This window comes from Onychomys torridus, chromosome X, assembly GCF_903995425.1.
Source record: "Onychomys torridus chromosome X, mOncTor1.1, whole genome shotgun sequence".
NCBI lineage: Eukaryota > Metazoa > Chordata > Mammalia > Rodentia > Cricetidae > Onychomys > Onychomys torridus.
The window spans coordinates 91,531,871-91,549,495 of NC_050466.1; the positions used below are offsets into that span (position 1 = coordinate 91,531,871).

At 49.9% G+C, this 17,625-nt stretch overlaps 1 protein-coding gene across 1 annotated transcript; it reads right to left on the reverse strand.

Moving 5' to 3' along the window:
• Positions 1-9,566: 9,566 nt before the first annotated feature.
• On the reverse strand, positions 9,567-17,289 carry LOC118574150. The gene is made up of 8 exons (XM_036174855.1): positions 17,162-17,289; positions 16,824-17,066; positions 13,807-13,963; positions 13,458-13,516; positions 12,983-13,119; positions 11,808-11,874; positions 11,324-11,645; positions 9,567-10,352 (listed from the first exon to the last, which is right to left on the reverse strand). Exons 3-8 carry the CDS (start codon positions 13,868-13,870, stop codon positions 10,336-10,338), a joined length of 666 nt encoding a protein of 221 aa, XP_036030748.1. The 5' UTR covers positions 13,871-13,963; positions 16,824-17,066; positions 17,162-17,289; the 3' UTR covers positions 9,567-10,335.
• Between the last annotated feature and the right edge of the window lie 336 nt (positions 17,290-17,625).

Genomic DNA, 17,625 nt, shown 5'->3' on the forward strand with positions numbered 1-17,625 from the left:
ACACAGATTAACATGCCCTCAGTGTGATTCCAAATCACAAAATGGATCAAATTATTGAAGGGACATCAGCCCACTCTTGAACACGTGGCTCTGGCAGGCCCTGTCCTTCTCCCCCACTTCCCTCTGCCTTGCTAAAGTCTGTTAGGTTACGTGCCTGAAGCCGGCTGGCCCTCCAGGTCCATTCCCTTATTGGCCAATCCCTCCTCCTAAGACTGACGACCAAGGTCCAGCAATCAAAGTACTGAAATCCAGCAATCAAGCGCCCCCGACCCAGTGACTCACCTAATTAACACGTCCAGTTGAAATTAAGCACCTCCTCCGAACACGGAGTTTCCCTCTTCCCCTTATAAAGTGCTGCTTACCTATGTGCCACATCTGTCTCCTGTCCAGAGGCAGTCCTTTGTCACTTTGGGACAAATAACCCTTCCCCCTTTCCATGGTATCCTCCCACTTCTCCCTCTTCCTCTGTCGCCTGTCTTTGTCCCTTGTCTGTTGTTCAAATCTCAGACGGTGTTTTAAACGCTCAGAGCCAGATATCAGGGTGAAAGCTGAAACAGCAGAGAAGCAGAGCAGCCTGCCACTAGTTCTTACCTGTACGAAATCCTCAGCCTAAAGAGACTGAGTTCCTGTTTCCTCACGACTTATATACCTTTCTCCGCCCAGACACCACTTCCTGGGATTAGAGGCATCTGTGCTTCCCAGTACTGGGATGAAAGGCGTGTGCCACCACTGCCTGACTCTGTTCCCAGGGTGGCCTCGAACTCACAGAGGTCCAGACGGATCTCTGCCTCCCGAGTGACAGGATTAAGGGTGTGTGCCGCCACTGCCTGGCCTCTGTGTCTAGTCTGGTGGCTGGCTCTGTCCTCTGATCCTCAGGCAAGTTGAATAGGTGTGTACACAGTATGTCACCATATTTATCCCTCCCCTCTGTCCCTCTGGGGCGAATGAATCTCCTTTGTGCTGAGAACTTGGTCTGACAACTTGGACTTGGGGGGTCCTGGGCTGATAATTTTCCTTTCAGTTACAAATGCCTTTCCTTTTCATCATGGGAAATGTGGGGGGATCGGGCATCAGCTTCTTGTTCTTTACCCAGTTTTGATTACCCATGGTAATTTTTAATTTGTTTCATTTTATTGAAAATAGTTTCTTTTTTCATACAATATATCCTGATTATACTTTCCCCTGTCTCTACTCCTCCTCCCAGTTCCTTCTCTCCTCCCCTCCCCTCCAGATCCACTCCCTTTCCGTCTCTCCTTAGAGAAGAACAGGCCTCTAAGAGACAGCAACCAAGCATGACAGAATAAAATACCATAAGATGAAGCAAAAACTCTCCTAGCAAAGTCAGGCAAGGCAAGTCAACAGGAGGAGAATAGCCCCCAGAGCAGGCACGAGAGTCAGAGACCAACTCATTCTCACTGTCACGAGCCCCATAAAAGCACTAAGTTAAAGCTATAATACATAAGCCAGAGGACCCAGTGCAGACCCATGTAGGCCCTGTGCTTGCTGCCTCAGACCTGAGTGCTCAATTGCATCTGACTCAGTTGACTCAGAGGGCATCCTCCATCCTCTCTGACTCTCACATTCTCTCTGCCTCCTCTTCAGTGGGAGGCTCTGAGCTCTGAGGGGGAGGGATTTGATAGAGACCTCCCATTTTGACTCTCTACCCTCCCTGTAACGTCTGACTTGCGGGTCTCTGCATCTGTTCCCATCTGCTGCCAGAGGAAGCCTCTCTGGTGATGACTGGGTAAGGCCCCAGTCTATGAGGATAGCAGAATGTCATTAGGTGTCATTTTATTCATACTTTTTTTTTTTTTTTAATATATAGACTTCAGTAGTGCTAGGTTTAACCTCAGAGGTTAATTAGACAAGTGACCATGGGTCAAGTTCTGGTAGGTTGACAATCACACAAGTCTTTTACAACACTGGTGGATTTCAGAGAGCCCTCACAGTTTAAGTATGCTGAGATGTTCAAGTCAGCTATTCTCTACAATGACGACGGGCCAGCTGGACGTCTCGGGAGGGACGGTCGTAGTGGCACTTCATATGGAGTGATGCTTCTCTCACGTTCTACAGATCAAGTTTCTGATGCCGACATGCATCACACGCACGTGCTCACCATCACTTTCTAAAATGCCCAAATCCCCTTTTGACAAGCTCTGTATCTTCAAAGTTGGAACCAAAGCAAAACTGTCCCCCATTAAAAACGAACCCACAAGATGCTTTGCCTACCACTGTACTGGGCCCTTGACAAATCCCCCCACTGGGCAGTCTCCCGAATAAGCGAAGGCCTTTACGTCTTGAAACAACCTTCCCTCATTTCTCAGGGGTTGGAAGCAATACCACACCAGGTACCAAAGACACATTTTTCCTTAAGTACACGGGGATCCTCTTAGAGAGGCCCCCTCAAATGCAGCGAGCCCCATCTGGGCTGGAGAGGGAGCTCCGTAGCAAAAGTGCTTGCTGCACTAGCAGGACGAAGTAAGTTTGACCCCTAGAGCCCAGGGGACATACACAATATACATCCATCCATCCTTACACAAATACATCTCATTCGGGGCTTTTGTCAATTTGCAATTTAGGTTTATTCGTTGTTACAGCGTGCCCTTAGTTACACGTACACATTTTGATATTATCTCTTCCAGGATACATGGTCTGGAAATCGTTCCTTCTAGTCTAGACGCTGTCAGGACACCTACCTAGTTGTGCCTCTCAGGCACAAACGAAAACTATGCCGATCTAGCCATCGCTGACATCCAAAGCCACCTCTGTATTTCCTGATATTGTTGAAGCAGCAATGCCACCTGTCAGTTTCTACCCTTGTCCGTTTTCTGGTACCAAAAGAGAATACCTGTAATGGGTCACTTGCTAACTAAAAGACGTTTCTTGGGGTTTATGTCCAGGAGCCTGGTAACACAGGGCTCGGGTGGCGCCCTCTAGTGGGGACTGTGCTGCTTTCAGCCCAGTTAAGGATGCAAGAACAAGTGGGCACAGGCAGAAGGTACCAAGCCCCACCCCGCAGCAACCCACTCTTGGTAAGTTTTTTCCCCGACTTCTTTCTCCTCCACCAGAGCGATAATACGAGAGTCTCAGAGCCTCAGCAACAAACAGAACAGCAGGGTTTGAATGCCATTGCTGTAAATGACGCGTGCCCAAAACAAGAGGCAGGCAGGAAAGGGGACTCAGCGGCAAGGGAGAGAGCCTCAGCTCAGGAGCATCCAGGTGACCTTGCCTTCTGCACAGTGGGCACCACTGGCTCTGTATTTCTTCGGAACGTCAGTGGGGGCCTGAAGAACGCACGCAGGCAAGGAAGATCTGACTGCTGGTCACTGACTCCTCTCCAGGGTCGCCGGTGCAGCCTTGGCTGGGCCAGGGCACATGGTCTTAGGGAAGCCGCTCCAGAGGTCCTGCTGCCATGCAGACCGACTGGAGGCACTCCCCACAGCACCCATGCCTCCCCACCCCACCCCCATCCCGCTTGCTGCTTGCTGGGTCACCCTCCTTCCCCACAGCCACTGTGTCGGGGGGCGGGGTTGGCATGGGTGCCTCTGGCAGCTGGTACCACAGGCTTATTTGGACCACAGCTCTCCAACACAGTCCCCCAAACACAATCTTACTTCGTGGTTACAGCACTGCCATGCAGTGATGAAGCTCTGTGACCACAACTAAAACCCGGGTTCCTTTGGTTCCCGCAAGAGATGAGAACTGTGTGGTTTGCTAGGGTTTGGACGGTGCTGAGCAGCTGACGCTATGCTGTGATGGGCTTTTCGTGATGAATTTCGTTGTGGCCTTCCTCTGTAACCAGATTTGGATTTGGGTTTCTCTGTCTAGTTTGCCTGACCGTCTTAGGTGCAGGAAGATACGGGGGCCCCCTCACCATCTGCATCTGGCCTTCCTCCAACCAGGTGGCTCCTGATTGACAGGTTTCCCACCTGTCTGTCCTCTGGATGCCTCCAGTGGTCAATCTTGGCTCCGATGGGTGTCTGGATGTTAGGTTTCTCCTGTTTCTCAGGGGTTCGTCCGTTATGTAAAAGTTCAGAAGAGACGCATTCTTTTTCAAAGTGTGAATTTTTAGCTTCTTTATCAACAATCAGGTGTTCGTGGGTGTGTAGACTGACATCCAGGCCTTCATTTCTATTCTCTTGACCACCCAGCCTGTTTTTATGCCACTACCACGTCCTTTTTATTACTATTATTAGTACAGCTTGAGACCAGGGAGGGTGATACCTCTGGAAGTTCTTTTATTGCACAGGGTTGTTTCAGCCACTCTGGGTTTTTTGATTTTCCTCACGAAGTTGACTATCGTTCTTTCTAGGTCTGAAAAGAATGCCAACTTCTGTAACCAGGCAAGGCTTCCAGTGGCCAGCCCAGCAGTGAAATCTTTGACCAACAATTTGTCCCACCTGCAAGACGTGTGGGGTCAAGATGGAGCAGAACTTGGGGGAGTGACTAACCAATGACTAGTGCAACCTGAGACCCGCCCACAGGAGGGATCCCATGCCTGACACTGGCTGCATGGCCCGGAGTCCTGGGATACAACTAAACATGACTGGCAAAACAAAAAAAGAAAAAGAAAAAAAGATTCCTAATCATATTCTGCTATACTTGTAGACCAGAGTGCAGAAGACTTCCTATATGGTCTTATTAAGTAAAAATTAAAACAAACAAAACAAAACAAAACACGGAGCCAAATATAGGGGTGCAAGCCTGAGAGAGAGATCAGGGAAACAGGGAAAGCCACCAGCCGACCTTACCTCAGCAACTCTGCAGCTTCCAAATGCAAGTGACTTCCTGTCTACCCAGGCCTTTATTGCATGGCTGTTCTGCCCTCTCATTGGCTTTCTTAGCCCAGCTACCTCACTTCCTCTTCCTACACAGCTCTGTCACTGTCTGTCTGTCTGTACAGACCTCCAGGCCTCTGTGGTTGGTCCTGGGATTAAAGGCGTGTGTCAACGCGCTTGGCTGTGTTCCCTAGTGTGGCCTTGAACACACAGAGATCCTGCCTGCTAAGGGATGAAGGGCGTGTGCTGCCTGACTTCTTTGTTGACTTAAAATGGCTGGCCTTTCACCCCTGATCTCCAGGCAAGCTTTATTTATTAACATACAAATAAAATATCGCCCCATTTCTGCACAAATGAAATATCACCGCACCAGAGCCTAGCATCATCATCATCAGGGAGGCTTCATCAAGCAACTGATAGGAGCAGACACAGAGACTGCGGTGGTTGGAAAGAAAATGCTTTGGACGAAAGGAGTGTGTCTCTGTGGACGGCTCTCGGGTCTCAGATATGGTCAAGCCACACCCAATGGATCATCCCACTTCCTGTTGCCTGCTCAAGGTGCAGAACTCTCAGCTCCTTCTCCAGCACCATGTCTGCCTGCATGCCGCCATGTCCCACCATGATGATAATGGACTGAACCTCTGAACTGTAAGCGAGCCAGGCCCCCCCACCACCACCCGTGACATGTTTTTCTCTCTAAGAGCCGCCATGGTTGTGGTGTCACTTCATAGCGATGGGAACCCCAACAAAGACAGAAGTTGTTACCAGGGACTGGGGGATTGCCCTGATAGACTGGATGATGTTTTTGTTTGGAATAATATGAATTTGGGAAGTGTGGGTTCAGAATGCAATGGAATGCTTTAAGCGATGCTTAATGGGCCATCCAAGTAGGGGCATGGAAGACTGTGGTGCTAAGGATGATTGGAACTGTTGGGGCCTGGCTGCAGGGGTTCTGTGGTGATATTTTATTTGTATGTTAATACACAAAGTTGGCCCGGAGATCAGAGGTAATAGCAAGCCATTAACACAAAAGTCAGGCAGTGGTAGCACGGACCCTTAATCCGATCACTTGGCAGGCAGGGTCTCGCTGTGTTCAAGGACACACCAGGGAACAGAGCCAAGCGTGGTGACACACGCCTTGAATCCCAGTACCAACCGTAGAGAACTGGAGGTCTCTACAGACAGGCAGTAACAGGGAAGCGAGGTAGCTGGGCTCAGAGCCAATGAGAGGGCAGAGCAGCAAGGCAACAAAAGCCTGGGTGGGCAGGAAGTAGCTCTCTTGGGAAGCTATAGTGGCGTGGTGAGTTAAGGTTAGCTGGTGGCTCTCGCTGTTTCCCCGATCTCCAAGGCTTTCACCCCTATATTGGGCCCTGTGGGTTTTTTTTGTTTTGTTTTGTTTTTATTTAATAAGACCATTTAGAGACTTGTCTACAGGCTTCCAGAGAAGAATATTAATATTTGCCCTAAGGATTGTTCTTGTGATGTTTTGGTGAAGAATGTGGCTGTCTTTTGCCCTTGTCCACAGATGTTCCCTGGGGGTAAAGTCAAGAGTTTTGAATTAAGTCCGTTGTCAGGGGAAGTCTCAGAAAAACCCAGTACAGACCCTGTCAGGTGGTTATTCGTAATCACTCGAATGAAGACTTCTAATGAATTGGAGCAAGCTAAACATGGTGAATTATGAGATGTAAAATTTGAGGAGAAAAGAATCACCAGGAAGTGGAATGGAGCTAAGTCCTATGTTCAAGGAGAGAAACAGATTAAGAAATGGAATGGAAGGAATGGTGATCTCAGGGGAAGATCTCACCCAGGCAAGTCTCTGACTTGTGAAAAGGAGTTAAAGAAAAGCTTAGAAGTGGGTGTGGTGGTGCATGCCTTTAATCCCAGCACTCAGAAGGCAGAGGCTGGCAGATCTCTGATTTGAGGACAGCCAAGCCTAGGCAGTGAAGGAAACCGTGGAAAACAGAAAGTTGGTGAAGATGTAATTGAATGAAGGGGCCATGTTCCAGCCCCAGCAAGCAGCAGAACTTGGCAGCTTCAGTCACTTAGTTCTGGCTTTCGGGATAGAAAACAGGGGTTATGGGACATTCCGCCATGACTAAGGAAAGCCGCTGAGGCAGGCACATGTCAGGGGTCTCGTTGAACTGGAGGCACGGAGAGACCACCGTGTAAAGCTGTGAAGGAGAAGCCTAGATTGCTTTGGAGACCCCAGATGTTGAAGATGCCAGAGCTGTGGGATCCCTGCCAAGGAGAGCTGCTAACAGGGAGTGGAACCAGCCCAAGGGAGAGAAGTATATTGCAGTCAACAAAGCTGAAAGGAGTTGCAGGTCTGAAGAGCGCTGTGAAGTCAGACATGGAGATGCAGAGTTTGGAGTTAGCCCGCTGTTTTCCAGTCTTGCTTTGGTCCAGTATTTCCTCACTACGCTCCCTACCCTAGGTTTTCTGTAGGGTGATGGATATGATGCACGCTATGATGTGGGATGACTCAGCCCTAAGAGGCCTGAGGGCCAGCCGGCCCAAACCGGTAATGAGAGCATGCGCATGAGATACTTCCCCAGAGCCAACCTGGGTCTGCCTGAGGGCCTTAGCAACAGCAGCTGAGGCATGATCTGAGATGACCTGGGCCAATGAGAGGCAGCCGTGTCACAGTGGCAGATGCATATTCATCAGACCTTCCCCTGGAGAGGGGTGGAGGGTTTTAAGGCTTGCCTCTTCCCGAATAAACTGAGTTTATTGTTTCCCACCATCCTCCCAGTGTCTGTGTCTTTGACTCTGTGCGTACTGCCCCCGCCCCTCCCAAGCCCCACACCCAATCCCCCCCCCCCCCCATCATCCACCCCCCCACCCCCCCCCCCCCCCACTCCCCACTCCAAAGGGAACCTCACAGGACCCTACCACACCATTGTATCTTGGAAGGGTGTGATATGCTTTTTATTTTGATTTTAGATGGGATCCCAGTTAAGAGATTACATGAATCTCAGAAGAGACTTTGAACTTTGGGCTTTTCAACAGTGTTGAGACTGTGATAGACTATGGGGACTTTTGAAGTCGGACTGAATGCATTTCCCCCTAATGATATGGCACAAGCCTTTGTGGGCCAGGGAGTGGAGTGTGGTGGCTTGAAAGAAAATAGTGGCCCCCAAAGGTAGTGGCACTATTAGGGGTGGGCTTTGTTGGAGTGGGTTTAGCCTTGTCGGAGGAAATGTGTCACTGTGGACGTGGGCTTTCAGGTGTCAGATAGGCTCAAGCCACACCCAGAGTATCACACCATGTTCTATGGCCTGCAGAAGATGCAGAACTCTCAGCTACCTCTCCAGCACCGTGTCCTCCTGCATGCCGCCATGTCCCACCATGATGATGATAATGGGCTGAATCTCTGGACTGTATGTGACCGACCACAATGAAATGTTTTCCTTTATAAGAGTTGCTGTGGTCATGGTGTCTCTTCACAGCAATAGGAACCCTAACTAAGACAGAGACCCACAGCCAGACATTAGGTGGAACTTGGGGAATACATACCTCAGAAGCAGGGGAGAAAGGATTGTAGGTACCAGAGGGAACTGTGGGACTCACAAGAACACGGCACATAGAATCAACTAACCCGGGGCTCATAGGGGCTCCCAGATACTGAACTGACCGTCGGGGAGCCTCTATGAGTCTGAGCTAGGTCCTCTGCTTATACGTTATGGTTGTGCAGCTTGGTGTTCTTGTGAGACTCCTAACAGTGGGAGAGGGGACTGGCTCTGGCTCTTGAGTCTGCTCATGGGCCCCCTTTCCTCCTCCTGGGTTGTCTCCTCCAGCCTTGATATGAGGGTATGGGCATAGTCTTATTGTCACTTGGTATGCCTTATTTGGTTGATATCCCTGGGAGGCCTGTTTGTCTCTGAAGGGGAACAAAGGAGGAGTGGATTGGGGTGGGGTGTGGGGGCGGGGTGGGCGGGAGGATTTGGAGAAGAGAGGGTAGGGGAAAGTGCACTCAGGATCATACATGAGAGAAGACTAAATAAATAAACGCACAAACAAACAAATACATGAATAAGGAAGTTCAAAGGAGGCCAGAAACTTTCTCAGATCTCACCAGGATGAGAGTAGCCTTGCTTTATACAAGATGTTTTGAGCAAAAGGCCTTCCCGCGTTAATGGATTCCTCTCAAGAAGCCAGGGAACATGTGCAGAAAGCGTCTCAACCTGCAGCACTGGGGAATAGCCACCTTCTTAAAATACTGTCGCCAGAGATCGTTTCTCTAGGCATAGACTTACAATTTTCCTGGATCATAGAGAATTCTGCAAGTTGGAGCCATTTCTGGTCATGATGGACAAAGGCTCTTGCAGTCTCGTCTGCACCTGCATTACCGTATCATGCCGTGAATATGCTCAGTTGCACTGAGTGTAAAGATTGGAATGCAAGGCCACAGTGCCAAATTACTTCAAAATCGTGGTCAAAAGGCTTACGGTTGTCACTCCAAAGTTGAAATACTTTTGAGTTTGATGGTGTGGATCAGGGAAATCTGAAAGCATGATCAGTGTGTATGCTGAAGGAACGACGGTATACGCAGTTTAGTTACTAAGGTCGGGGGATTCTTGCTTGACACCACACAATTAGAGTCCTAGAGGACTAGATCCTGGGAGCCAAGGGAGGACGCAGTTGAAACTTTTGCGACAAACCTGACACGCGGCACTAAAAGCTTGACGAGGTCTTCCTAGTAGTCTGCGCATCATAAGGCGGAATGATGTGCTTTCCGCCCAAATCCCTATTCCCTCTGCTCACATAGGAAAGTCGGATAGGCCATGGGACAGGAAGAGAGTCCTCGTTGGAGGTTTTGCTACACAGGCTCAAGTCGGTAAGCACCTTTGGCAAAGCCTTTTCCCTGATGCCTGATGATGTGGGTGCCTTAATAAAACAAATAATAAACGGTTGGCCAGCTTAGTACCTGAGAAAAGAAGGCAGTATTCACAAACATCTGGTCTACCCTTTGATTTTAAAGAGTCAGCCTATACTTCTTGGTGCTTTACAACACCGAAACTTTATTTGTGTTCACCCACAGATTACTAGAGGCAGGTGATGCATCCTGACATATCTAAAGACATGGCTACGTGCAGGATTATTCAAGTACGCAAACAAGGCTGAGACAAAAAGGGATGCCATAGTTGCGGGCTCAGCACCTTGTCAACAGACCTAATTAATAGTCTGTTGCGCAGTGCAGCTTTCATGACACACACAAAGATCCATGTCCTACAATCGAAAGAAAACAAGAACACCGAAAGGGGGGGTGGAGGGGGTGCAAGGTCCAGAATATACAACCACAGTTAAGTCATTTCCTACCTCAAGATAAGGTTTTAAAAGCCCACACAATGCCTAAAGGCATAAGAAAAAGAAATTAGCAGTTTGGACGGGAATGGTGTGGCAAATTCAGAAACAGAGTTTTCTGTGCTTGGCAGGCCACCTTTTCAGCTGTCTGAAGAGGGGCCCCAGTAGGGTGGTATCAGGATGTCCATTTGTCATTCGGTGAAGCAGAGTGTGTAGGCTGAGGGGAATTCGAGAGGCAGGTCAGCTGTGGTCTTCACTCCCCATCAGGCCCTGCAGAGAGAGACGCAAAGGCAAAGTCAGATCACAAATGCGTCACCGCCTGGCTCTCCAGTCATAACGCCATGGACCAAAGGGTCGAAGGTCTTCACTGGGACCAGGGAGCAGACCTGTTGCTACCTGAATTCCTTCTCTCTGGTAGAGGTGCGGCCATCAGTCCCACCCGTGGCTCCCTTTTGGTTGAGCCCAAGGTCTCTGAACAAGATCCTTGCTCTAACAAGACGCCTGCATCTTTCACCCCCGGCCGGCCCCAGGGTTTCTGGCACAGCTTACATCGCCCGCCCAGACAGAGCTCTGTGAGAACCAAGCCCTCGGGCTTCATTCAGCAGCCTGTGTTTCGGGATAGCCACCAAGAGTGGCTTCACACTCACACAGCTCTTCACTGGCCACGTGTACTCAGAGGCCTTCCTTTCCAGCCTCCCTGCCTATGAAATTCTCCTCTCCATTCACAAACCCCTTCCTCGATGGGCTTGAGACTTGCTGGCAAAATTCAGCCTGGGGAGGCACGCACGTGCCGTGTCCACATGGACAATGTCCCGAGTCAGCATGACGCTCTCCCCCCCCCTCCCCCCCGTTCCAGACCCTTATCCCCTGCACAAATCCGGATTCCCAGGCCTCCTCGGGCCACTGCCGACCGGGACACCACTATGGGCTGGGAGTCACCCCAGCCGGTCCTATTGCTTCCGCTTCACATGCCGCCCACCCCGCAGAAAGAACTTGCCACTGGAAGGCCCCACAGTTTCCTTGACTTCAGGGTGCTGGCCCTCTACTGTTGAGCAAAACACTTGCTGAAGGAAGACTCACTGAGTAGAACCTGGGTGCCACTTCTCAAACAGACTGAAGAGTCCGAGGCTCTGGCCTCCAAGCTGATGCAACCACCCACTCTAGCTACCAGTATCTCGGCTCAAGCCCTCCAGTTTCCTCACCCTATCCACCCCACGATCCTCATTCAAGGAGCCAGCTACCTGATGTGCTGCAAGTGTCTTGCCAGGCCTGAGGGGAGTTATGCAGAATCAGGAGCGCCTCGGCAGCATCTAGTACCTTCTGCCTATCCACTTCAGCAGAGAGGGCACCCTGGTTGGAGGCATCTGAGAGCTGGGTGGTGCCTTCAGGAACCAGGCTGCAGGTGTCACAGACCTGGGTGTAGACTTCAGGGACCAGGCTGCCAGAGGTGTCAGGGACCTGGGAGTAGACTTCAGGGCCCTGGTTGGAGGCATCATTGATCTGGTTGGGGATGCCAGGAGCCTGGTTGGCATTTTCAGGGCCCTGGAAGCAGATGCCGGAGACCTGCAGAGGAAGAGAGATGAGAGAGTGGATTCTGACAAGACACCCAACCACAATGGACTCTTCAGCCTCCATTCCTTTCTACCAAACCCCCATCTCTGTGAGCTTCTCCTCCTATATGCACAAAGCCCATCCCTTCCAAAGTCCTCGACCCCACTCATTTACCAGGACCTGTGCCGGCAGTACAGGAGTGGGAGCGTTGATGCAGGGCTGCAAGAGCACGTTCGAGAACCTGAGAGCAAGCAGAGGAGAAGTCAGGAGGTTAAACACTCTGGATGACAACTACCTCAAGCACACCTGGAGAGCCAGGGGCTCTGCAAGAGCAGACTGGGGGAAGTGTGACTGACTCTGGACATGAGGGCAAATGACATTAGTCCACTGGGCCTGGGATTAATCCTCCTGCCACGGATCTGTTTTCATTCCAGCCTCCTTCCCCAGCTCTTCCTCTAGACACTACATTTGTGAACTCTTTCCTTCCCGGGCACACTGAAGATGCCCAAGAGCCGTTCTGATCTGCACAGCACCACAAAAGATGTGACCTTTTCAGATGGGCCTTTTCAGAGACTGGCTCTTGCCTCCATTTGCCCACTCCCCACCGGTCATGAAGGATAAGCCAAGCCTTATCCTGTCATCTGGCAGACACGTTCTCTGCTGGCTTGGAACATTGCCCTCAGCCTTCCAATTGAGCCTCCAGATTTCAGCAGCAACTTCTCTCGTGCCCGTTCACTCCAGTCTGGATGAATAGGCCCAATATTTTGAATGTCACTGCCAGCTGCATGCAGTGAGCTTGTCCTCGTTAATGCTCCTGTGTAGGATATTTTCCAGACATGCCCATAGGGAGTGAAGGTCTCAGAAAGCTCTTTCCCAAGCATGACATACAGGCTAAATGTGGGAAGACCCTGTCTTGCAAGTTAGGCTGAAATATAGCTGTGTCATTTTTGTATACTTTTTGGTCCCTTCATTCCACTCTTCCTTCCTTCATTCCTGTCTTCCTACCTTCCTTCCTTCCACCCTTCCTTCCTTCCTATCTTCCTTCCTTCCTATCTGCCTTCCTACCTTCCTATATTCCTTCCTTCCTTCCTTCCACCCTTCCTTCCTGTCTTCCTCCCTTCCACCCTTCCTGTCCTTCTTTTCTTCCTTCTTATCTTCTGTCCTTCCTCAACCCTTCCCTTCCTTCCCTCCTTCCGTCTTCCATCCTTCTCCTCTGGCTCCTCTTCTTTCCTCCCACTCTTGTTCTTCCTTCATGCTACTCACCCCCCCCCACGCCCCATAGCACCAGGCAGGTGTGTTGACACAGCAGCCTAAGCCACAGCTGGCTCCATGGTATTTGTGGTACTCACACGCAGGGCACAGTCATGGGCTGGCAGTGGTCACATGAGAACGAAATCATCATTTGAGGACTCAAAGTCACCGGAGTACTGTTCATAGGTAAAATTGCTGTGGGCCAGTTTAGCAGCACAGGCACTTGGGAGTTTTCCTGCAAGGACAGACAGACATTTTGAAGATCACGGCTGACCACCAAGATAGAAGGGATGGGAATGTTTTAAAATGGTGACGGCCGTGGAGATTGGCCGAGCTCTCAAGACCCTGGTGACGGCCATGGGGAATGGAAGAGCTCTCAAGACTCTGTTGACCAACTGCACAGTCTCACCATTTGGGTTTTTTGTGAGTGAGGATACTGGGGCCAAAAGCAAAGTGGTTTTTTTTTTTTCCTCCCAAGGTCGCAAGACAGGCCTACTGCTGGACCCTCAGGGTTTAGGACATAGTTGAAATTGTCTGGACAATGACTGCTGGCGTGGAGCTTATTCTTCTTACCTGCTGGGGAACTGTGTGAGGCGGGCCTTCAGGCTGGTACATGATACCCTGCTGCCCATCTGTAAAAGACCACACAGAGCTTGGCTGTGCCTCCCTTCCCACCACAGTCTCCTGAAAAAGCACCTCCCCTCCATCTGAGGACTCAGGTCAACATCAATCTGTTAATACCCCACCCACAATGCCTCTCCTTTCTGTAAGCATGTGATACTTGGCACTGATAGGACCCCTTCAACCTGGGGAGGGTTTGCCCAAGGCCAAGTGGAAATTCTGTGGCATGGCCGGGGACAGAGCACTTAGGATTGCTCCTGCCAACCTGAGACCCCCCCACTCCCTGGCCAGAGACACTCACCCATGGCTGGTGATTTGGTGGGGCACCGCTCAGCATCCCTGTGAGAGTTGGGGTCAGCGTCCATAGTTCTTCTCAGGCCTCAAGTGAGACGCCTCTTTCTCTGTGTACACTGTCCTTAGTTACAGAACTCACAGTAGGCAAGACTCCACCAGACTCCCTGAAATAGGGGAAAGAGTCCTGTTAGTCACACACACAGGAGGCCTGACCTCTCCCCTAGAGATAGTATACTCCTGAGAAGGTGTATGTAAAGGTCTGGAAGAGGCAGAAACACGTTCCTCCCCTGACTTGTTCTGATTCCATGTGCATGGCATGGTCAGAGCAAATTATGGGTTCTCTGGGACCCAGTTTGACCCCCCCCCCTTTTGGTGACCTGGTCCCATACCCAACCTTAAGTTGGAGTCACGAGTCCACTAGAAAACAGAATGTCTTTCATGTTCTGTGTTCCGTGGTTCTAGGGTTAGGGGAGGCCACCAAAAGAGCCACTGGAATTCTTAGCCCCAGTGTACTTCCTCTACCACCAGTTAACTCTGTCTCTGGTGCCTAGAATCTTCCTGTTCTCCCTCCTGCCATCTCCGGAAAGAATATCCCCTCCCTTCTTTTTACCATGGTGTTTTTTTTTTTGAACCTTGATCTCACCTGATTACTCAGAATTTCCATCACACATGTCCCCTTCTCACATCACCTTCTCCTAACAACCTGCTCTCTAAGCCTCACAGAAGCCTGATCATGCCCTTTCCCTGCCCTCTCTCTCTCTCTCTCTCTCTCTCTCTCTCTCTCACACACACACACACACACACACACACACACATGAGTCACACACACACACACACACACACACACGCTCATACAGACACACACACACACACACACATGAGTCACACACACATACACACACGCTCATACAGACACACACACACACACACACACATGAGTCACACAGACATACACACGCTCACACGCTCACACAGACACACACACACAAATCACACAAACTCACATGTCACACACACACACACACACGCTCATACAGACACACACACACACATGAGTCACACACACATACACACACGCTCATACAGACACACACACACACACATGAGTCACACAGACATACACACGCTCACACGCTCACACAGACACACACACACGAATCACACAAACTCACATGTCACACACACACACACACACACGTCCACACATACACACACGAGTCACACACGCTCAAACACACACATGAAACACACACATACACACACACACACACACACACAAGTCACACAGACATACACACACGCTCATACAGCCACACACACACACGAGTCACACAGACATACACACACGCTCACACACACACATGAAACACACACACACACATGCTCACATGTCACACACCTACACGCACACACACCTTCTCTTTCTTCTTCTGCAATCACACACACACACAAGTCACACAGACATACACACACGCTCATACAGCCACACACACACACATGAGTCACACAGACATACACACACGCTCATACAGACACACACACACACACACACACACGAGTCACACACACATACACACACGTTCACACACACACATAAAACACACACACACACACACACGCTCACATGTCACACACCTACACGCACACACACCTTCTCTTTCTTCTTCTGCAATCACACACACACACAAGTCACACAGACATACACACACGCTCATACAGCCACACACACACACATGAGTCACACAGACATACACACACGCTCATACAGACACACACACACACACACACACACGAGTCACACACACATACACACACGTTCACACACACACATGAAACACACACACACACACACACACGCTCACATGTCACACACCTACACGCACACACACCTTCTCTTTCTTCTTCTGCAATCACCACTCATTGGTTTTTTTGGTTCTTACTGTGTCCTGCCAAAGCCAACTGCTATTCCTGGCTGATGGGTCCACCTTTAACTGTCTCCCTAAAGTCCTGACTTTAACTTGACTTCTGACTGCCCACATGGAAGTCAATGAACTTGGTCATTAGCTCAAGGGGTGCCATATATTCCCTTCTCCCTGGTTCATCCTTAAGGCCCATTTTAATCTTAATAATTCCTTTGATCTCCGTGGAAATCACTGACCAAGTGCTCCGCTTGAAATCAAGTCTCAAGCCAACTTGGCTGACTCCTGCCTAAAATCCCACCACACAGGAGGCTGAGGCAGGAGAATGGTGAGTTTGATGACAACTCATAACACTGGGACAACTAGTCTCTGGTAGTAACCACAGTAAAGACAACAACAAAAAGAAGAAGAAATACATTAATTAATTAATTATCTATAATTTTAATGAATGTGTTTATTAATGTCTAAAATTTATATTACATGAACAATCCATAAATAATTAATAAAAGATTGTTGTCCTCTAGTATCTTGGACCTCTTATATTTATCTTCCTGTATCCTCCTTTTCCCTCAGCATTTTTCGGCAACCAAAAAAAAATTTAAGACGTTTTTTTTGGCCGAGCGTGAAATGCTATGCCCCTTCAAGCCAGGAGACAGTTCCTCAGCAGGCTGTTTTTCTCAGGACAACATACTCTCTGCTGCTATGAAAACTCATGCAATTCTGCCCTAGCCTCTGGCCAACCTCCTAGATGCTTCTCCACATTTCCTGAGCACAGCTTCCTCTCTTCCTTGGCAGTACCCTCCTTGTTTCTGTCTGTCTGTCATCCTCCAGCTGTTCCAAGAGCACAGGTTCTCCTCGGGAAACCCAGTCACCCTTTTCTGCCTCACCTGAGCCAAAGGTCGCCTCCTTGAGGGTCCCGAAGCTGGGAACCCTTGCAGCCAGTGCTCCACCAGTGCGCAGGCTAGGCGGGGACAAGCCTTGCCTCTCTGGCCTCGCCCCGGTAGACTTGCATGAGGCGACAGAAAGCTGAAGGAACGGGGTTCCCAGAGGGGAGAACAGGACAAGGAATGTGCAACTCGTATTCTTGTTGCCAGCCTGTGGTTACCTCAGTGTCCAGCGGATCAGAAGCGAGGAGCTGAGTTCTGAGGGGAGATGCAAGTCCTTCCTCTGCCGACTCAGTTTCCTGCCAATGAGCTGCACGCGCTTCTTTTTTCCCTCCTCAGCACCTGTTGTTTCTGGACCAATGAGCTTTCAGGGTTACTCCCCTCACACTGGCTTTGTCGCCACCTTATGGCTTCTCTGTGATCTACACCGACCTCCGGTTCTCACTCCCAAGCACCCAGTGTCTCTGGGGAGAGAAATGAGACTTGTGCTCTCTAGTGGTGTTTACCTGCGTTGCCTCCTTTTCGTGGGAAACGTGGCGTGCCAGCAGTTTCAGCATACCTGCTTGCAAAGTTCCTGTTCACCTTTCCAAAGTCCAGCACATGGGGGCTGAAGGCCGGCATCAGTCGGCTCACACATCTTACTCCCAGCACTGGAGAGGCAGAGCTAGGCCGATCTCCATGAGTTCAACGCCAGCATGGTCTACAGAGCGAATTCCACGATGGCCAGTGCTGCACAGAGAAACCCTGTCTTGAAAAAAAAAAAAAAAAAAAAAAACCAAGAACAAAAAAGAAATGAAAATTATTGAAAAACAAAAAATGAAAATTTTAAAAAATGTCAACCTCTGGCGGCCAGAGCAATAATCTCAGTCTGTACATAGTAACCGTGAGGACCCGAGTTTGAACCCCAGAACACATATAAAAGGCTGATTATGGAGGAAGGATCTTGCAATCCCAACACCGGGGAGGCAGAGACAAGAGGAACCCTGGGGCTTGCTTGCCTGTTGAAGCAAATCGGTGAGATCC

Excerpts from the sequence above, each read along its gene's own strand:
- LOC118574150 (XM_036174855.1), bottom strand. The coding sequence starts at position 13,870 with ATGGACGCTGACCCCAACTCTCACAGGGATGCTGAGCGGTGCCCCACC. Across the intron at positions 13,120-13,457 it reads CTCACACAGTTCCCCAGCAG|GAAAACTCCCAAGTGCCTGT; the intron begins GTAAGAAGAATA and ends CTGTCCTTGCAG. Across the intron at positions 11,646-11,807 it reads TACTGCCGGCACAGGTCCTG|GTCTCCGGCATCTGCTTCCA; the intron begins GTAAATGAGTGG and ends CTTCCTCTGCAG.